At 29.4% G+C, this 17,920-nt stretch overlaps 1 protein-coding gene across 1 annotated transcript; it reads left to right on the forward strand.

Annotated features, from left to right (window-relative positions):
- Positions 1-5,954: 5,954 nt before the first annotated feature.
- Positions 5,955-17,425, forward strand: VHA-A1 (vacuolar proton ATPase A1). Its single transcript, XM_012983197.2, has 18 exons — positions 5,955-6,461; positions 7,175-7,219; positions 8,714-8,833; positions 9,094-9,201; positions 10,164-10,277; positions 10,385-10,552; positions 10,733-10,870; positions 11,099-11,206; positions 11,301-11,408; positions 11,510-11,658; positions 12,685-12,838; positions 14,063-14,223; positions 15,074-15,280; positions 15,352-15,535; positions 15,626-15,709; positions 16,323-16,519; positions 16,611-16,670; positions 16,865-17,425. Exons 1-18 carry the CDS (start codon positions 6,321-6,323, stop codon positions 17,067-17,069), a joined length of 2,451 nt encoding a protein of 816 aa, XP_012838651.2. The 5' UTR covers positions 5,955-6,320; the 3' UTR covers positions 17,070-17,425.
- Positions 17,426-17,920: the final 495 nt, after the last annotated feature.

Here is a 17,920-nt window from a genome sequence, read left to right on the forward strand (position 1 = left end):
TTGATAAAAATTGAAAAAAATTACAAATATGACATTAGGGTTTCTTATGGTTGCCTAGCGTTTCTTTCTTTTATATATAAGATATCTAGGAGATAAAAAATTGATGAAAATCAATAATAATATTTAAAATAATATCTAGGAGATAAAAATTTGATAAAAAATCAAAAAATAATATTTAGGAGATAAAAATCTGATAAAAATCGAAAATAAAATTTAATAATAGTTAGGAGATAAAAATTTGATAAAAATCGAAAATAATATTTCAAATAATGTTAATGAGATAAAAGTTAATAAAATACGAAAATAATAATTAGAATAATATTTAGGAGATAAAATATGATTAAAATCAAAATTATTATTTAAAATAATATTTAGGAGATAAAAATTTGATAAAAATCAAAAATAATGTTTAGGAGACAATAATCTCTGATAAAAAACAAAATTAATATTTAGGAGATAAAAAACTAATAAAAACATGATAAAACTCGAAAAAAATATTTAAAATATTATTTAGGAGATATAACTTTGATAAAATTCGAAAATAATATTTAGGAGATAAAAATCTGCTAAAAGTTGAAAATTATATTTAAAATTATAGTTAGGAGATATAAAATTGATAAAATTAAAAAAATATTATTTATAATAATATTTAGGAGATAAAAATTTGATAAAAATAAAAAATAATATTTAGGAGACAAAAATCTGATAAAAATAAAAAATAATATTTAAAATAATATTTAGGGGATACAAATATGATAAAATTCGAAAATAATATTTAAAATAATATTAAGGAGATAAAAATTTGATAAAAATTGAAAAAAATTACAAATATGTCATTAGGGTTTCTTATGGTTGCCTAGCGTTTCTTTCTTTTATATATAAGATATCTAGGAGATAAAAAATTGATGAAAATCAATAATAATATTTAAAATAATATCTAGGAGATAAAAATTTGATAAAAAATCAAAAAATAATATTTAGGAGATAAAAATCTGATAAAAATCGAAAATAAAATTTAATAATAGTTAGGAGATAAAAATTTGATAAAAATCGAAAATAATATTTCAAATAATGTTAATGAGATAAAAGTTAATAAAATACGAAAATAATAATTAGAATAATATTTAGGAGATAAAATATGATTAAAATCAAAATTATTATTTAAAATAATATTTAGGAGATAAAAATTTGATAAAAATCAAAAATAATGTTTAGGAGACAATAATCTCTGATAAAAAACAAAATTAATATTTAGGAGATAAAAAACTAATAAAAACATGATAAAACTCGAAAAAAATATTTAAAATATTATTTAGGAGATATAACTTTGATAAAATTCGAAAATAATATTTAGGAGATAAAAATCTGCTAAAAGTTGAAAATTATATTTAAAATTATAGTTAGGAGATATAAAATTGATAAAATTAAAAAAATATTATTTATAATAATATTTAGGAGATAAAAATTTGATAAAAATAAAAAATAATATTTAGGAGACAAAAATCTGATAAAAATAAAAAATAATATTTAAAATAATATTTAGGGGATACAAATATGATAAAATTCGAAAATAATATTTAAAATAATATTAAGGAGATAAAAATTTGATAAAAATTGAAAAAAATTACAAATATGACATTAGGGTTTCTTATGGTTGCCTAGCGTTTCTTTCTTTTATATATAAGATATCTAGGAGATAAAAAATTGATGAAAATCAATAATAATATTTAAAATAATATCTAGGAGATAAAAATTTGATAAAAAATCAAAAAATAATATTTAGGAGATAAAAATCTGATAAAAATCGAAAATAAAATTTAATAATAGTTAGGAGATAAAAATTTGATAAAAATCGAAAATAATATTTCAAATAATGTTAATGAGATAAAAGTTAATAAAATACGAAAATAATAATTAGAATAATATTTAGGAGATAAAATATGATTAAAATCAAAATTATTATTTAAAATAATATTTAGGAGATAAAAATTTGATAAAAATCAAAAATAATGTTTAGGAGACAATAATCTCTGATAAAAAACAAAATTAATATTTAGGAGATAAAAAACTAATAAAAACATGATAAAACTCGAAAAAAATATTTAAAATATTATTTAGGAGATATAACTTTGATAAAATTCGAAAATAATATTTAGGAGATAAAAATCTGCTAAAAGTTGAAAATTATATTTAAAATTATAGTTAGGAGATATAAAATTGATAAAATTAAAAAAATATTATTTATAATAATATTTAGGAGATAAAAATTTGATAAAAATAAAAAATAATATTTAGGAGACAAAAATCTGATAAAAATAAAAAATAATATTTAAAATAATATTTAGGGGATACAAATATGATAAAATTCGAAAATAATATTTAAAATAATATTAAGGAGATAAAAATTTGATAAAAATTGAAAAAAATTACAAATATGACATTAGGGTTTCTTATGGTTGCCTAGCGTTTCTTTCTTTTATATATAAGATATCTAGGAGATAAAAAATTGATGAAAATCAATAATAATATTTAAAATAATATCTAGGAGATAAAAATTTGATAAAAAATCAAAAAATAATATTTAGGAGATAAAAATCTGATAAAAATCGAAAATAAAATTTAATAATAGTTAGGAGATAAAAATTTGATAAAAATCGAAAATAATATTTCAAATAATGTTAATGAGATAAAAGTTAATAAAATACGAAAATAATAATTAGAATAATATTTAGGAGATAAAATATGATTAAAATCAAAATTATTATTTAAAATAATATTTAGGAGATAAAAATTTGATAAAAATCAAAAATAATGTTTAGGAGACAATAATCTCTGATAAAAAACAAAATTAATATTTAGGAGATAAAAAACTAATAAAAACATGATAAAACTCGAAAAAAATATTTAAAATATTATTTAGGAGATATAACTTTGATAAAATTCGAAAATAATATTTAGGAGATAAAAATCTGCTAAAAGTTGAAAATTATATTTAAAATTATAGTTAGGAGATATAAAATTGATAAAATTAAAAAAATATTATTTATAATAATATTTAGGAGAAAAAAATCTCATAAAAATAAAAAATAATATTTAAAATTATATTTAGGGGATACAAATATGATAAAATTCGAAAATAATATTTAAAATAATATTAAGGAGATAAAAATTTGATAAAAATTGAAAAAAATTACAAATATGACATTAGGGTTTCTTATGGTTGCCTAGCGTTTCTTTCTTTTATATATAAGATATCTAGGAGATAAAAAATTGATGAAAATCAATAATAATATTTAAAATAATATCTAGGAGATAAAAATTTGATAAAAAATCAAAAAATAATATTTAGGAGATAAAAATCTGATAAAAATCGAAAATAAAATTTAATAATAGTTAGGAGATAAAAATTTGATAAAAATCGAAAATAATATTTCAAATAATGTTAATGAGATAAAAGTTAATAAAATACGAGAATAATAATTAGAATAATATTTAGGAGATAAAATATGATTAAAATCAAAATTATTATTTAAAATAATATTTAGGAGATAAAAATTTGATAAAAATCAAAAATAATGTTTAGGAGACAATAATCTCTGATAAAAAACAAAATTAATATTTAGGAGATAAAAAACTAATAAAAACATGATAAAACTCGAAAAAAATATTTAAAATATTATTTAGGAGATATAACTTTGATAAAATTCGAAAATAATATTTAGGAGATAAAAATCTGCTAAAAGTTGAAAATTATATTTAAAATTATAGTTAGGAGATATAAAATTGATAAAATTAAAAAAATATTATTTATAATAATATTTAGGAGATAAAAATTTGTTAAAAATAAAAAATAATATTTAGGAGAAAAAAATCTGATAAAAATAAAAAATAATATTTAAAATAATATTTAGGGGATACAAATATGATAAAATTCGAAAATAATATTTAAAATAATATTAAGGAGATAAAAATTTGATAAAAATTGAAAAAAATTACAAATATGACATTAGGGTTTCTTATGGTTGCCTAGCGTTTCTTTCTTTTATATATAAGATATCTAGGAGATAAAAAATTGATGAAAATCAATAATAATATTTAAAATAATATCTAGGAGATAAAAATTTGATAAAAAATCAAAAAATAATATTTAGGAGATAAAAATCTGATAAAAATCGAAAATAAAATTTAATAATAGTTAGGAGATAAAAATTTGATAAAAATCGAAAATAATATTTCAAATAATGTTAATGAGATAAAAGTTAATAAAATACGAAAATAATAATTAGAATAATATTTAGGAGATAAAATATGATTAAAATCAAAATTATTATTTAAAATAATATTTAGGAGATAAAAATTTGATAAAAATCAAAAATAATGTTTAGGAGACAATAATCTCTGATAAAAAACAAAATTAATATTTAGGAGATAAAAAACTAATAAAAACATGATAAAACTCGAAAAAAATATTTAAAATATTATTTAGGAGATATAACTTTGATAAAATTCGAAAATAATATTTAGGAGATAAAAATCTGCTAAAAGTTGAAAATTATATTTAAAATTATAGTTAGGAGATATAAAATTGATAAAATTAAAAAAATATTATTTATAATAATATTTAGGAGATAAAAATTTGATAAAAATAAAAAATAATATTTAGGAGAAAAAAATCTGATAAAAATAAAAAATAATATTTAAAATAATATTTAGGGGATACAAATATGATAAAATTCGAAAATAATATTTAAAATAATATTAAGGAGATAAAAATTTGATAAAAATTGAAAAAAATTACAAATATGACATTAGGGTTTCTTATGGTTGCCTAGCGTTTCTTTCTTTTATATATAAGATTTGATAAAATTCACCGAATTATATATAATTTAATAACAATTGGGCTCAATGGGCCGCCATCTCCGTCATAATAAATGGAAGTTCAATATTATAAGTTCAGGGCCACTTGGGTCTAGTGAAGCTTAATTAACAGCCCAAAATCATACTAACTTAACAACATGCATAAATATATGTTAATCTTCAAAAATCAAAATCAAAGGTAATTATCATTTTTGTGCTAATATACTATTAAGAATCCTCTCTAGTTTTCTTTGAAGTTCAAATAATGATCCAAATGTCTGAGGATTTTCACTGGGATCGCGCCCTAATTCCCACACATAATTTTCAAGCAAAATTGCGATCGTCTTTTTTGAAAGTTTGACCTTGATCATGAATATCTATTTCTAGACAATATTATTTATTAAGTTCAAAATGTAATTAAAACTTAAAAGTGACCTTATAATGTGTGGAGTAAGAGAGTGAAAAAAAGATTAAGAAAATAAGGAAAATGGTGGTAAATAATACTGAAAATAGGACCGAAAATTAGATTATAATTCATGTCTCATAAAAATTAAGGAAAACGTGTAAATAACACTATACATAGATGTAGAAAATAGAACACAAATTTCAAATTTTGGATCTCAATCGAATTTTTATTTTATTTTGGATAATATTCCAAATTTTGAAAATTCCACAATTTTTTAATTTTTTTTCTATTTTTCTAATCGAAATTGAAATACATATTAAAATTTGATTGATATTATTATGTGTATCTTATCTTATAGGTGAATTAAAAAAATAAGATTTTCACACAAAAAGTCCGACCCTATAATATTTCTTTTTTCATTTTCGAAATTCTGATTTATAATTTCCGTAATGTTTTGGAACAAAATTGACATTAGTTTCTCACTTTAAAAAACATGATTTTTTTCCGAAAGTGCTAATTGAACTTTTTTCCATCCAATTTCAACCCTAACTAAATTAAATCAATTTAAATTCCAACAAAATAATTTATAGATCGATTATAATTTACACAACATCAAAACTATCTTAAATTAAAATTAGGAAATTTTATTACAGTAAAATATCCCTTAATTACGATTTAACTTAATCGGAAAAAGTCGTCAGCGTAGCGTGAACAGAATAGAATTTCCATGTTCCTTTCCTTCAATTTTACTCTTCTCCACCACACCTAAAATAAAACCGAAAACGACTCCAAAATTCTCCCACGGCAGTTGCCACCACCACCACCACCACCACTGCCACATAATTAACCCCCAAAATATACATACACCTATACGTACAACCGACACTGACCTTCCAGAGAATCTCTCTCTCTCACACACTCACAGTCACTAAAACCTCCCCCATCGCTGTGTGTTCTACGTTACCGTGATCAAATTCAGATCTGAAGAAGGGGTGGCAGTGAGCGGCTGTGATCCGGACATTATTAAATCGGGGGCGGTTTGTTGGGTGGATGGAAAATGGAGTACATAAACAATTTGCCGAGCATGGATCTGATGCGCTCCGAGGAGATGATTTTTACGCAGCTTATTATCCCCGTCGAGACTGCTCACCGCGCCGTCTCTTATCTCGGCCAACTCGGTCTCCTCCAATTCCGAGACGTACGCTCAGATCTCCCTTTCTTAACTATTTTTCATTGCTGATTTTTTATTTAAATTGTTGATGAGTGTATTTGGACGTTCTATTACTGATCGAATTTTGGTTTTCTGATCCATTGTTATATTAGAGGTGTTGTGGAAGTACGGAAGAGTGTTTAAATTGCTGCGTAAAATGCGTTATTACGATTATAGGGTGTAGTATTGATCTAGTGTTGCCATTGATGTTAACTCGCTGATTAGAAAATGGTTCTTCGTTAATCGAGTTGGGCTCTAACAATTTGCCAAGATTCTATATGTCTATCAGTAATTAAGATGCACATAATTTGTTTCATAGAAGCAATTGATCCTTATGAAGGATTTTGAGTACATTAATATGTTATAGCCGATTCACGGGGATATTCTGAAAAGTGCATAGACGATTGTGTTCCCCTTCATTTATTTTTTGCTGGTTATGCTAAGAAAGAAGTAAAGGGAATATACTTGGCAACATTAAACAGGCGATCGGCTCTGAAGTTTTAAGTGATCATATTTTTTTATACATCAAGATCTTTATTGTTTTAGCTTATGATGTTAATGGATAACTACACTTGAGATTTTTCTGGAATCTTTTTGTTCATACCATTTTATAGAAGTCTACTTTAAGCTTGTGGTTAGTTTTTTGCTTATTCTTTGTTTTGCTAAAATGATGCACTCAGTTGTGTTATTTTTGCTGGCAGTTAAATGAGGATAAAAGCCCTTTCCAGAGAACATTTGTTAATCAGGTAATTTTGAATTACTGTCAGTTGTGATATTCAAAAGATATTTACCATGCTCATTCCTTTTTCTAGACTTTGCGAATTAATACTTGGTTATAAGCTAGTTCCTATTGCCACTGGTAATCTAACTCTCGCTTCCAAAATGACTTCCTCAATTTCGAAGCACGTGAGATGGTTCAACTTTATGTTTCATTCGAATTTTACAAAAAAATAAAAATGAAAAAAACGATTCAATTGGTACAGATGTATATTGTTTTTCGAAATAGAAAATCAAATATACAACTGGGATATATTGCTACGACTAGAAGAATAATTCATCACGTTGAAGTTCAATCGCAATGTTAAAATTTGTAAACCTTGTTGCTTGAGGTGGCTGGAGATAGTTTCAAAATTCATTTGCTACAGTTGTTCGTGTGTTATACTTAATGTGATGCGCTGTGTTGCTTGCCCCATTCTACTAGTTCTATTGTCAGCCAATTGTTGAAAATTTTGTGGTAATTTCATTTCATTATTGTTGGTTATACTGGAATTGTTGTTATCAGCAAACTCTTCTCTCATCCGTTGAAACAATTCTAAGTTTCTGTTGCTTTTGATACGTATGGACAATTTCTTTTCATAGGAAGTCTGCCCCGCCAACAACTATGTACCATCTAAAAATAATCAGAGATAACAGTACAAGCAACAGCGACATAGTTGTAAGAAAAACAAATTTCTTCCCTAGTGGTTAATTATCCGGAGCAGTTTTTGCTTACTATAGTAACCTAATTTTCTGGCAGCTACTGCTATCTGGTTCTGTTAGGTACTTTGATGGTCTGAAGCTCAATGTTTTGAGTTAGAGCAGCCAGTCTTTTGTCATGGAACAATTGAAATAATCCCAGCTGTTCATAAGTTGATAGTTTGCACAGAAAGCTGGGATTATATGAACAGACAGGAGAGGGTCATGTGATGAGGCCTATGAATTAAATTGATTAAGCTAAATAGTTGATATAAGGAAACCTCTTCAGCCTTTATAGATACAGTTAATTTACTATTTGTATATTTTTATTATATGTTTGTGTGGTTGTTGTTGGGGTGGTCTGTGGTGGTGGAAGAGAATTAAGTCGATCAAGTGCATGTACTTCCTGGAGTAGTTTGCAGGACAGTACTCACTGGTACTAATGCATCTTAGCTCAAACCAACGAGTATGTAGACCTTGTTATGAAGAAAGCTGTATGTGCGACTTAAGCGCTTGAATTGTTCTGGTTTTACTGGCATGTTGTTACATCTGGAGTTATTCTTCTTTTTTCTTTTATTTTCCCAAAAAAAAAAAATGAACAGATACCCTTTCTATTGCCATGTGAATTATTTTCTTGATCTTATTGTAAGTAGAACTGAATCACTTTTATGTATAACCAAAATCTTCACTCTGTGAGTGTCTGTCACTGTGCTCTTATTTGGTTATGTCTCTGCTATCGCCTTTGTTGGTTGTTCAATATTCTGGTTTCCATATACTTTCAACAGGTTAAAAGATGCGCTGAGATGTCGAGAAAACTACGATTTCTTAAAGATCAGATACATAAAGCTGGTATAACGCCATCTCATCCAGCTTCACAACCTGATATTGAATTAGAAGAATTGGAGGTCTGTTCGTTTGTTTGTTTCTTCTTATTCTTCTTTAAATTATTACTATTTGTAATATTATTCTTATTCTTCCCAACTACTATTAATGTTACTTTTTTTTTGCTTCATCTACTGGAAAATAGACATATATATGCAAGAAATACCATCTCCTCTTTCCATGCAACTAATTCATCATTTTTTTTTCTCTTTTGATCTTAGATTCAACTTCCTGAGCACATACAACTAATTCTGTCTTTGTGTTCTCTCTCTTTTGATCTTAGAGTCGACTTGCTGAGCATGAGCACGAGCTAATTGAAATGAATACTAACAGCGAGAAACTGCAGCAAACATATAATGAGCTGCTTGAGTTCAAGATGGTTTTGCAAAAGGTACACACTATCAGTATCTATCCTCTTTTTCTTTGTCAGTAGAAAATTCTGTCTAGGTAAAAACTTACTAAGTCTTCTATGTGTAAAAGTATAAGAATAAATGGGTATATTTCATCAAGTTAACTATCACTAGTACCATCTAGTTTGAATATATCGAGAATTACTTTGAAGTAGTTCAGATATTTGTTATATTATACATTTATTTTTGTCTGGGAATCAATCTAATAGTTCCACAGAGTGGAAGATCTTATAGAGGGCATCATATTTCTCCGTAATCAATGTTAATGAGACATGGGATAGTTTGTTCATAAAATAAAGAAAATTGAGCAAAAATTGTGGACGAAAGAGGTTAGTCATTAACGAAGGCAAAAGAAAAAAACAAACAAAAAACAAACAAAGATTCTCGATTCTTCTTCTAAAATATAAATAAAAAAAAGCATAATTTAAGGAGCAGGACTCACGAGGTTCAATTTATTCATCAGTGTGGCAAAGATTAAACTTGAAGTGAATATCTAGAGCATTCCCCTTGATTTTGGAGCATCATAAATAACATTATAAGGTTATTGAAGTAATACTTTTTCTTTTCCTTCTCTTTTTGGGATGGGGGGGCGTTTGCAGTTGAAATTTTTAATAGTTTCACAATCTTTGGACAGTGTCAATTTCATGTTGAAAGTGACAGCAGTTAGGGTATGACTATTCTGTAAGGTGAGCTGAATACCAGTCTTCGTTTAAGGAACAAAACTTAAGATGATTATTGTACAGGTTGCATGAGTTAGATGACCCAGAAACAGAAAAAAAAAAGGGAAACATAAAAAAGAATGGATAGGTGAATATAAGTCTATATATACATCTGCTTCTGGATATTGTGTTAGCTTGGTATTTAGTACTGCAGTTATCATCATAATTTTGGCACTATTATAAGTGAGATCATCATATGTAAGCCTTTTAATGGTTACTTTCAGGCTGGTGACTTTCTTGTGCCTAGTGGGAACCATTCTGCAGTACAAGAGACAGAATTAGATGAAAATGTCTGTATAAACAACGATTATGTGGACACAGAATCACTGCTTGAACAGGTAATGAGTTGTATGATCTTCTTTTGGCTGGATTACTTTTATGCTTTGGTACCATCTTTCTTTTTGGCATATTACATTGTGCTTGACGTAGAATTTTCTCATTGCAGCAACCTGAACCATCAAACCAATCTGGTGTGAAATTTGTTAGTGGCATCATTTGTAAATCGAAAGTTCTTAGTTTTGAGAGAATTTTATTTCGCACTACAAGAGGCAATATGCTTTTCAATCAGGCACCAGCTGATGATCAAATCATGAATCCTGCATCAAATGAAATGGTCATTTTCCCACTAATTTTACTTCCCAGTACTGCTTACTTTCTTACTTGAATGCCAACTCTCAATCATTTTGCTTTTCAGACTTCTTTTTATTTTAGAGTGTATATTGAATTGTCTTTACTGATGAAAGGCCCGAAATGTTTCCAGTAATTGAGCTATACATTCATGTTTTCGATGCAGGTTGAGAACACAATCTTTGTGGTATTCTTCTCAGGTGAGCAGGCAAGAAAAAAGATCCTGAAGATATGTGAAGCATTCGGCGCAAACTGCTATCCAGTTCCTGAAGAGACAACCAAACGAAGGCAAATAACTAGAGAAGTATGTTATTGAATATTTTGCCTGTGTTTTGTTGCATTTACGGAAGATTCACGCACATATTTGCTCTGTCATGTGCTATTATAGTGTAAAATGTATGAAAAGACTTGTTTGCTTCATATTTCATACACATTATCACCAATATATGAAGTGTCTTCTGCTGCTCATATGTAGCTTAGACTATATCTGTGAATACATATAGATCCACTCTTATTAGTTACTCATTTTCAGGTATTGTCACGCTTGTCTGAGTTGGAAACAACCTTAGACGCTGGCCTACGTCATCGGGACACAGCTCTCACCTCTATTAGCTTTCAGCTTTCTAGGTGGACGAATATGGTAGGATGTAGTTCTTTGTTTTCTTTTTCTCAAACTTAAAATCACTGCTGACAAGTGTAGAAACTCAACTCTATTTCCTCAACTCCCTTTCTAGGTAAGAAGAGAAAAGGCTATTTACGACACGTTAAATATGCTGAACTTTGATGTCACTAAAAAGTGTCTGGTTGGAGAGGGTTGGTGTCCTACCTTTGCAAAGACTAAGGTACTAATTTTATTGTGTATGTTTTACGTATTTGAAATAAACCTAGAGTAACTGCCATTTTATATAATTCAGTGAAAAGGATGAATTCCTTAACATTTCAGATTCAAGAAGCTCTGCAACGTGCAACTTTTGATAGTAATTCCCAAGTGGGCATAATATTTCATGTGATGGATTCAGTCGAGTTGCCTCCGACATACTTCAGGACCAACCATTTTACGAATGCATATCAGGAAATTGTTGATGCATATGGGTAAGTCAATGCATCATCTACTTTTGTGGACATGATAAGCTGCCCTCTTATTTTTTTACTGTTGGTTGTTTGTTCTCATTAATTTAGCAGGTAATATATATATATATATATATATATATATATATATATATATATATATATATATATATATAGGTTATGTTGAATTGTGCCCTGACTTATGGTGATCTGTGCCATATGTTTCCATTTTCATTCTGAGGCGTAGAAAGTAGGCAACATACTGTTAGCTTTATTTGAGAGTCTGGAAACAAATGCTCTATATACTATGTGGATTTGTTGGTTATACTATGCCTTTTGTCCATACTTTCGAGGTTCTCTGACTAAAAACTTATAGAAAACTTTATTTTCTCCGAATAAGGTTTACCTCATTCCATGTTGATCAGGTGTTACTAGATATGATAGGTAGAAATGCAATTAAAAGAGTCTTCGGATCCTTCAAATTCCTTAACATTATGTTGATTGGGCGCAGTAAATTCCTATCAGTAGCTTCCTTATGTATGCTTGAGGATATTATAGATGTTGTCTGATGCAATTCCATGTTGGGCCGTTTTTTAATTATTGAGATATTGGTTGCTACTGTTGTTATTCAATGTCAGTGTTGTTTGGGGCTACTGTGTTCCTAGTCTGAAGAATCCAAACTTTTAAGAATATGTTCAAGAACTTAATTTGAGAAATTACTATTCATCCATGAACATATTCTTTTACATGCTTTAGTGTGCTTTTACTTTAGACAACAGACTACACTCAAAACTTGATCTTCCACACGCTGCACGAATCCGTGAGCTAGGTTGTTGGTGCTTCTTAAGAGAGTGTAACTAATAGTTGAGTACATCAGTGGTTAATGATCTGGACGTTGATTCTAGTTTATGTAGCTTGGTTGGATATATTCACTTGTTTAGAATTTTTTTGAAGCTTTTAGTGCTTTAATGATGTTTGTTCTGTATAACTGTCTATGTTTGTAAGTTCTTAGCTCTGAAACCAGTATTGATGAGAATTTTTTTTTGGCAGTGTTGCTAAATATCAGGAGGCAAATCCTGCAGTATATGCAGTTGTTACATTCCCGTTTCTTTTTGCTGTGATGTTTGGGGATTGGGGTCATGGTATATGCTTGCTGTTGGGAGCTTTATTTCTTCTAGCCCGTGAGAAAAAGTTTGGTTCACAGGTATATATGGAACTGTTAAGATTCGTCGTTTAAAGGTTTTCTTGCTAAATATGCAAAAAATATATGGATGTAATTTCGTTGCTCATAGTTACCTTTTAATGGATCTCAAAATTCTCTTCAGTTGTTGCGTATTCCATGTGTTTTTTCACATAATTAACTGATCCATTTTTAAATAAAATTTGCTAATCGTTTGTTGGATTCTGAAGTAGCTGAGGTGGGTATATTATAAGAGCAAGCTATTTTGTGTTGCTTCCTGTTCTTAAATGTCATGTAGTTAATAATTATCTCTTAAGGAATACATAGTGTGCTGTGAGCTGTGTCTAGCCTCAAATAAAATAGATGGTTCTTATGATTATTTGAATTAGCTGTAGCTTTTGCTGTTGACTGTTTATTGTGGGGAGGAAACATTCACTAGCTGGAATATTCCTGCATAATGATCTTTCTATGAAAGTGTTAAACTTATATGAGACTCCTGTCTCTTTAGGACAGGCCGGCTGGAAATATAACATAGTGGATAGGTATAGGTTTACAGAATTTTATGAAGTAGATAACTTGAAAGCGTGTTCTGTGTAAGAGTTGTAACTTATGAGGAAAGACATATCTTAACCATTTTGCCTGAAATTGTCAGAGGAATCTACAGAAAATGTACATCAGGTTCACATCTTAAGTGCTAAATTACATACGCAGTTGCTCTTGCGTACATAATATAAGGCTTATAAAAGGATGCATTGAGAACTAGATTTTCATGCAATCTGTGTGGTGTGGAAAATCCATGTAAACTACGCAAATTTCCCTAGGTCTTTTGAGTTGAATAGTGCATAGTCAGCTATGTAGTAAATGCAACTAAATGAACAACAGAAAGTACTGCAGAATCAAATTAACTTATGAAGAAATTTGTTGAATCATTAATCACTCTAGTTAGCTCGAACCTTTTGTTATTCTAATTGGCATTTGGTCACTGTCAATTAACAGTTGATCTGGTGCCGATGGTAATAGTTGCATGTATATTATATTAGAGAAGTGATTTTGCTTGCCAAGGATAGTAGGTGAGGTAATTAGGAAAATTAACCACCACAGCTTTTATGTATAATAGACTATATGATGGTGATGCAAGTTAACTTCAATGCGCTGACTCAAGTTTTTATAAATGTGCTTAGGTCAACTAATATTTGTTAATTTTCCTCTCCTTTTCTTCCTTGTAATTCAAATGTTTGTTTCCATCAGAAACTTGGCAGCTTCATGGAGATGCTATTTGGCGGCCGATATGTCCTACTTTTGATGTCACTCTTTTCTATTTACTGTGGCTTGATATACAATGAATTCTTTTCCGTTCCATTTCACATATTTGGTAGCTCTGCCTACAGCTGCCGAGATGCTACATGCAGGTAGGAATCAGTACCTCTCTTTCATCATTGAGGTGACTTGTGTTCCTTTGTATTTCATTAGCTTTAAAATTGCATGCGACCTCTTCCTTCCTAGTATTGTTCTGACTCTCCAGTCAGATATAAAGGATAAAGATGAAGAAATAGGGAGAAAAAAATTCATTAGAAAACAAGATATAAAGGAAAACTGGATACACTTCCTCGGTTGGAACAAAGAGTCATAGAAGTCTGAAATCTTAATTAGTATGATTGCATGTGACAGTTAATATGATTTGGGGTTCATTTACAACTTATTAAGTTGCATACTACATGTAGTAGAATTCGCATTAGGATATAGACCAAAACAGCGTATGGGTTTATTGACGTCCATTGCTTTTACCTTTAAATTGATTTTGCTTTGCTCATTTTCTATGAAATTTTGGAAGTTCAGTTCCTTATAAATCATTAACTGATCCTTGGCCATCAATGAAACATTTGATGTGAGTGAATTATCTTGCACTTGGAATCTGAACTGGAGCAAATTAAAGTAGGTAAATGTTGTTTGTTAACCAAGAGAATTTGACCCCTAGGTGTTTTTGTTTTGGGGACCTCAATTAATCATCTTAATGAATGGGAAGTTTCCACGGCTGATCATATTCTTCCCTTTTTTTTTGTCCCATTTAAATTTATAGCTGGAAAAGGTTCTCTTTTATTCGCATGAATATATCTCATTTCCCCACTCACTTTCAGTACCATAACTGAATTTCCTTTGCCCTTTTTTTTTTTAATGTTGATATATCGTAAGTAGGTTTGTTGTCTTCTGTTCACATGAAATTTTTCTCATTCTGTTGCTACCTGTTCTCTTCCTTAACAGTGATACTCGCACAGTTGGTCTAATTAAAGATAGAGATACATATCCATTTGGTGTGGACCCAAGTTGGCGTGGAAGTCGTTCTGAGCTGCCTTTTCTGAATTCTCTAAAGATGAAAATGTCTATTTTGTTCGGCCTGGCACAGATGAATTTAGGAATTATACTAAGTTATTTCAATGCACGCTACTTCAACAACTCACTTGATATTAAGTATGTTTTCTCTCTTCTTGACTCTACTTTGTAATTATCTATAGAGGCTTATTCTTTTGCTTTCCTATCAGGTATCAGTTTGTGCCCCAGATGATATTTCTTAACAGCCTATTTGGATATCTTTCTCTTCTCATTATTATTAAATGGTGTACTGGTTCTCAAGCAGACCTCTATCATGTAATGATTTACATGTTCTTGAGTCCTTTTGAAGATTTGGGTGATAATAAGCTTTTCTGGGGTCAGGGCGTACTTCAGGCATGATCATTATCTATCTTCTTGTGATTTTGCTATTAGATAATATATACTTATTTTAAACAAAAAATGATTATTAATTAATTTTTGCAGGTTATATTGTTATTCTCGGCTTTAGTTGCTGCCCCATGGATGCTCTTTCCCAAACCTTTTATTCTAAAGAGGCTTCATACCGAGGTACTGTCTGTACCCTTCTCTTTTCTTGTCCTTATTTTTCATGTGTTCTCCATCCTGGGAAGGGTGATATTTGTTCCTTTGAACCTGCAGCACTGTTTTCATTTATGCTTTAAGAGTACAAGAAATACATTTTTTGCCTAGTAAATGGATGAACAATAAGCATGGGATAAAAACACCATCTAGTTTTTTATCAGAGTCTCTTAATGTCTTGATCAGATTTTCTAGTTGAAATATGAAGAGCTCTATCCGACTCTCGATGGGAAGTGTGGAATCTATTTGCCGTTTGAAGCAACTTTTCTTATCCCTGAAATAGCTTTCATGTTTTCTGTTAACTGATTGTTAATAACAAGCTATGTAGTGGACATTCATGTTTATTTGACTTGTAATGATGTTTGCATCAATATCAGGAAATATGTATGTTACCATTTTCCTGTGAACCAGCAACCCTAAAGAGTTAATATGTGGGATTGGATGAACTTTCCTTTTAGTCCGATTGTAGTTTCAGTCTATATTCGAGGATTGTGAGATTTTCGAAAGAGTTAGTGTAGCTTCTGAAGTCTTTTAACCTTTGAAAGCGGTGATTAACTTTGTCTTTTTCTTGTGCATAATAAAGAGATTTCAAGGGCGGACTTATGGAGTTCTTGGAACCTCTGATATGTATAATGACGAAGAACCTGATTCTGCAAGACATCCGCACGAAGAGGAGTTCAACTTTAGTGAGGTCTTTGTGCATCAAATGATACATGCTATTGAATTTATACTGGGTGCAGTTTCCAATACTGCATCATATCTCCGTCTGTGGGCTTTGAGGTATAATAGCACTTTCAACATGCTTTTCTGCACATTCTTTATTCCTGGCTTAGTTTCATCTTGTATAATCGTTGATCATATTTTATTACAGTTTGGCCCATTCAGAATTATCGACTGTTTTCTACGAAAAGGTTCTCCTTCTTGCTTGGGGGTAAGTTTTCTCAAGCAATCTGTCCTTTTCAATTTAAATTCCACTAGTCTGATGTTTTCTCAACTCTTACATAGTAAACTCTCTTCTATTGACATTGAAAAAAATGAAAGTACTCGCAAATGTATCAACAACATTAGTTGCATTGCATTATTAGTTTTCCAAATATATGACTTGTGTTCGTGCCAATTATGCAGGTACAATAACATTATCATACGTTTAGTGGGACTAGTAGTTTTTGCTTTTGCAACGTCATTTATACTGCTCATGATGGAGACTCTTAGTGCTTTCCTCCACGCTTTACGTCTTCATTGGGTGGAATTTCAAAACAAGTTCTACAGTGGGGATGGTTACAAGTTCAGACCCTTTTCCTTTGCCGCATTAACTGACGATGAAGATTAGTATCTTTTCATGTTTTTTTTTTGGTTGAGATTTTTCGTTTTTCCGGAAGAAGAAGAAAAGTTTTGCAGTGGCAGCGGTATCATAAGTATGGAAAAGACACATGATAATTGATACTAGTTGATTAGACTCGTAACTACAAGTGCTGACTCAATATTCTTTAGATGCAAAGGTAAATTCAATTGGGGGAGCTTGTAACATTTTTTGCTCTAAATCAATTCCGCAGGGATTAAGTTGTAAAGAGGGACCTTCTATACCTAGAATCTCTACCTTTTAAGTTCTTTTGGCTCTATATCTTTTTCACACAGAAATCATTGACACGAGGTTTTTTTGCTTCTATACTTCAATCAGAACTGACTATATATCAAGTGTGCCTGTTTCTCTCGTTTCTTTTTTCCTAGCTCGAGATAAAGGAGAGAGAGAGAGAGAGAGAGAGAGAGCGCTTTAAGCCCTAAAATAATAGTCCCAATAATTGAGCTTCTGGGCCTCTATGAGCTCTGGCCAAATTTGCCCAGATCACATTACTATAAATTATAGCTTAATCGTCTTGTACTAAAAGAAATATTTTCGTTCACATCAATTGAAGGAAAATATTGAGCTAGTTAAAAAGCCTTGCATACACTTATTGAATTAATATACCATCGAACCTCATTACTATAAGCTCAAGCTCAAATGCTACCGGGTCTCATTACTCTAGACCCAAATTCGGCTCATGTAATTTTTGTAGGTTTCAAGATTATATTGGGCGTATATCGAACTAGGCTCATAAATAATCGGGTTTAATAAAATAACTCAAACTCGAGTTGAGCCATCGAGCTTCCGTTAGGCCTAATTGTCGGTCCGAGTAGCATAAA

The sequence above is a fragment of the Erythranthe guttata genome, chromosome 14 (genome assembly GCF_056151865.1).
Source record: "Erythranthe guttata isolate IM_541 chromosome 14, IM_541, whole genome shotgun sequence".
Classification (NCBI taxonomy): Eukaryota; Viridiplantae; Streptophyta; class Magnoliopsida; order Lamiales; family Phrymaceae; genus Erythranthe; species Erythranthe guttata.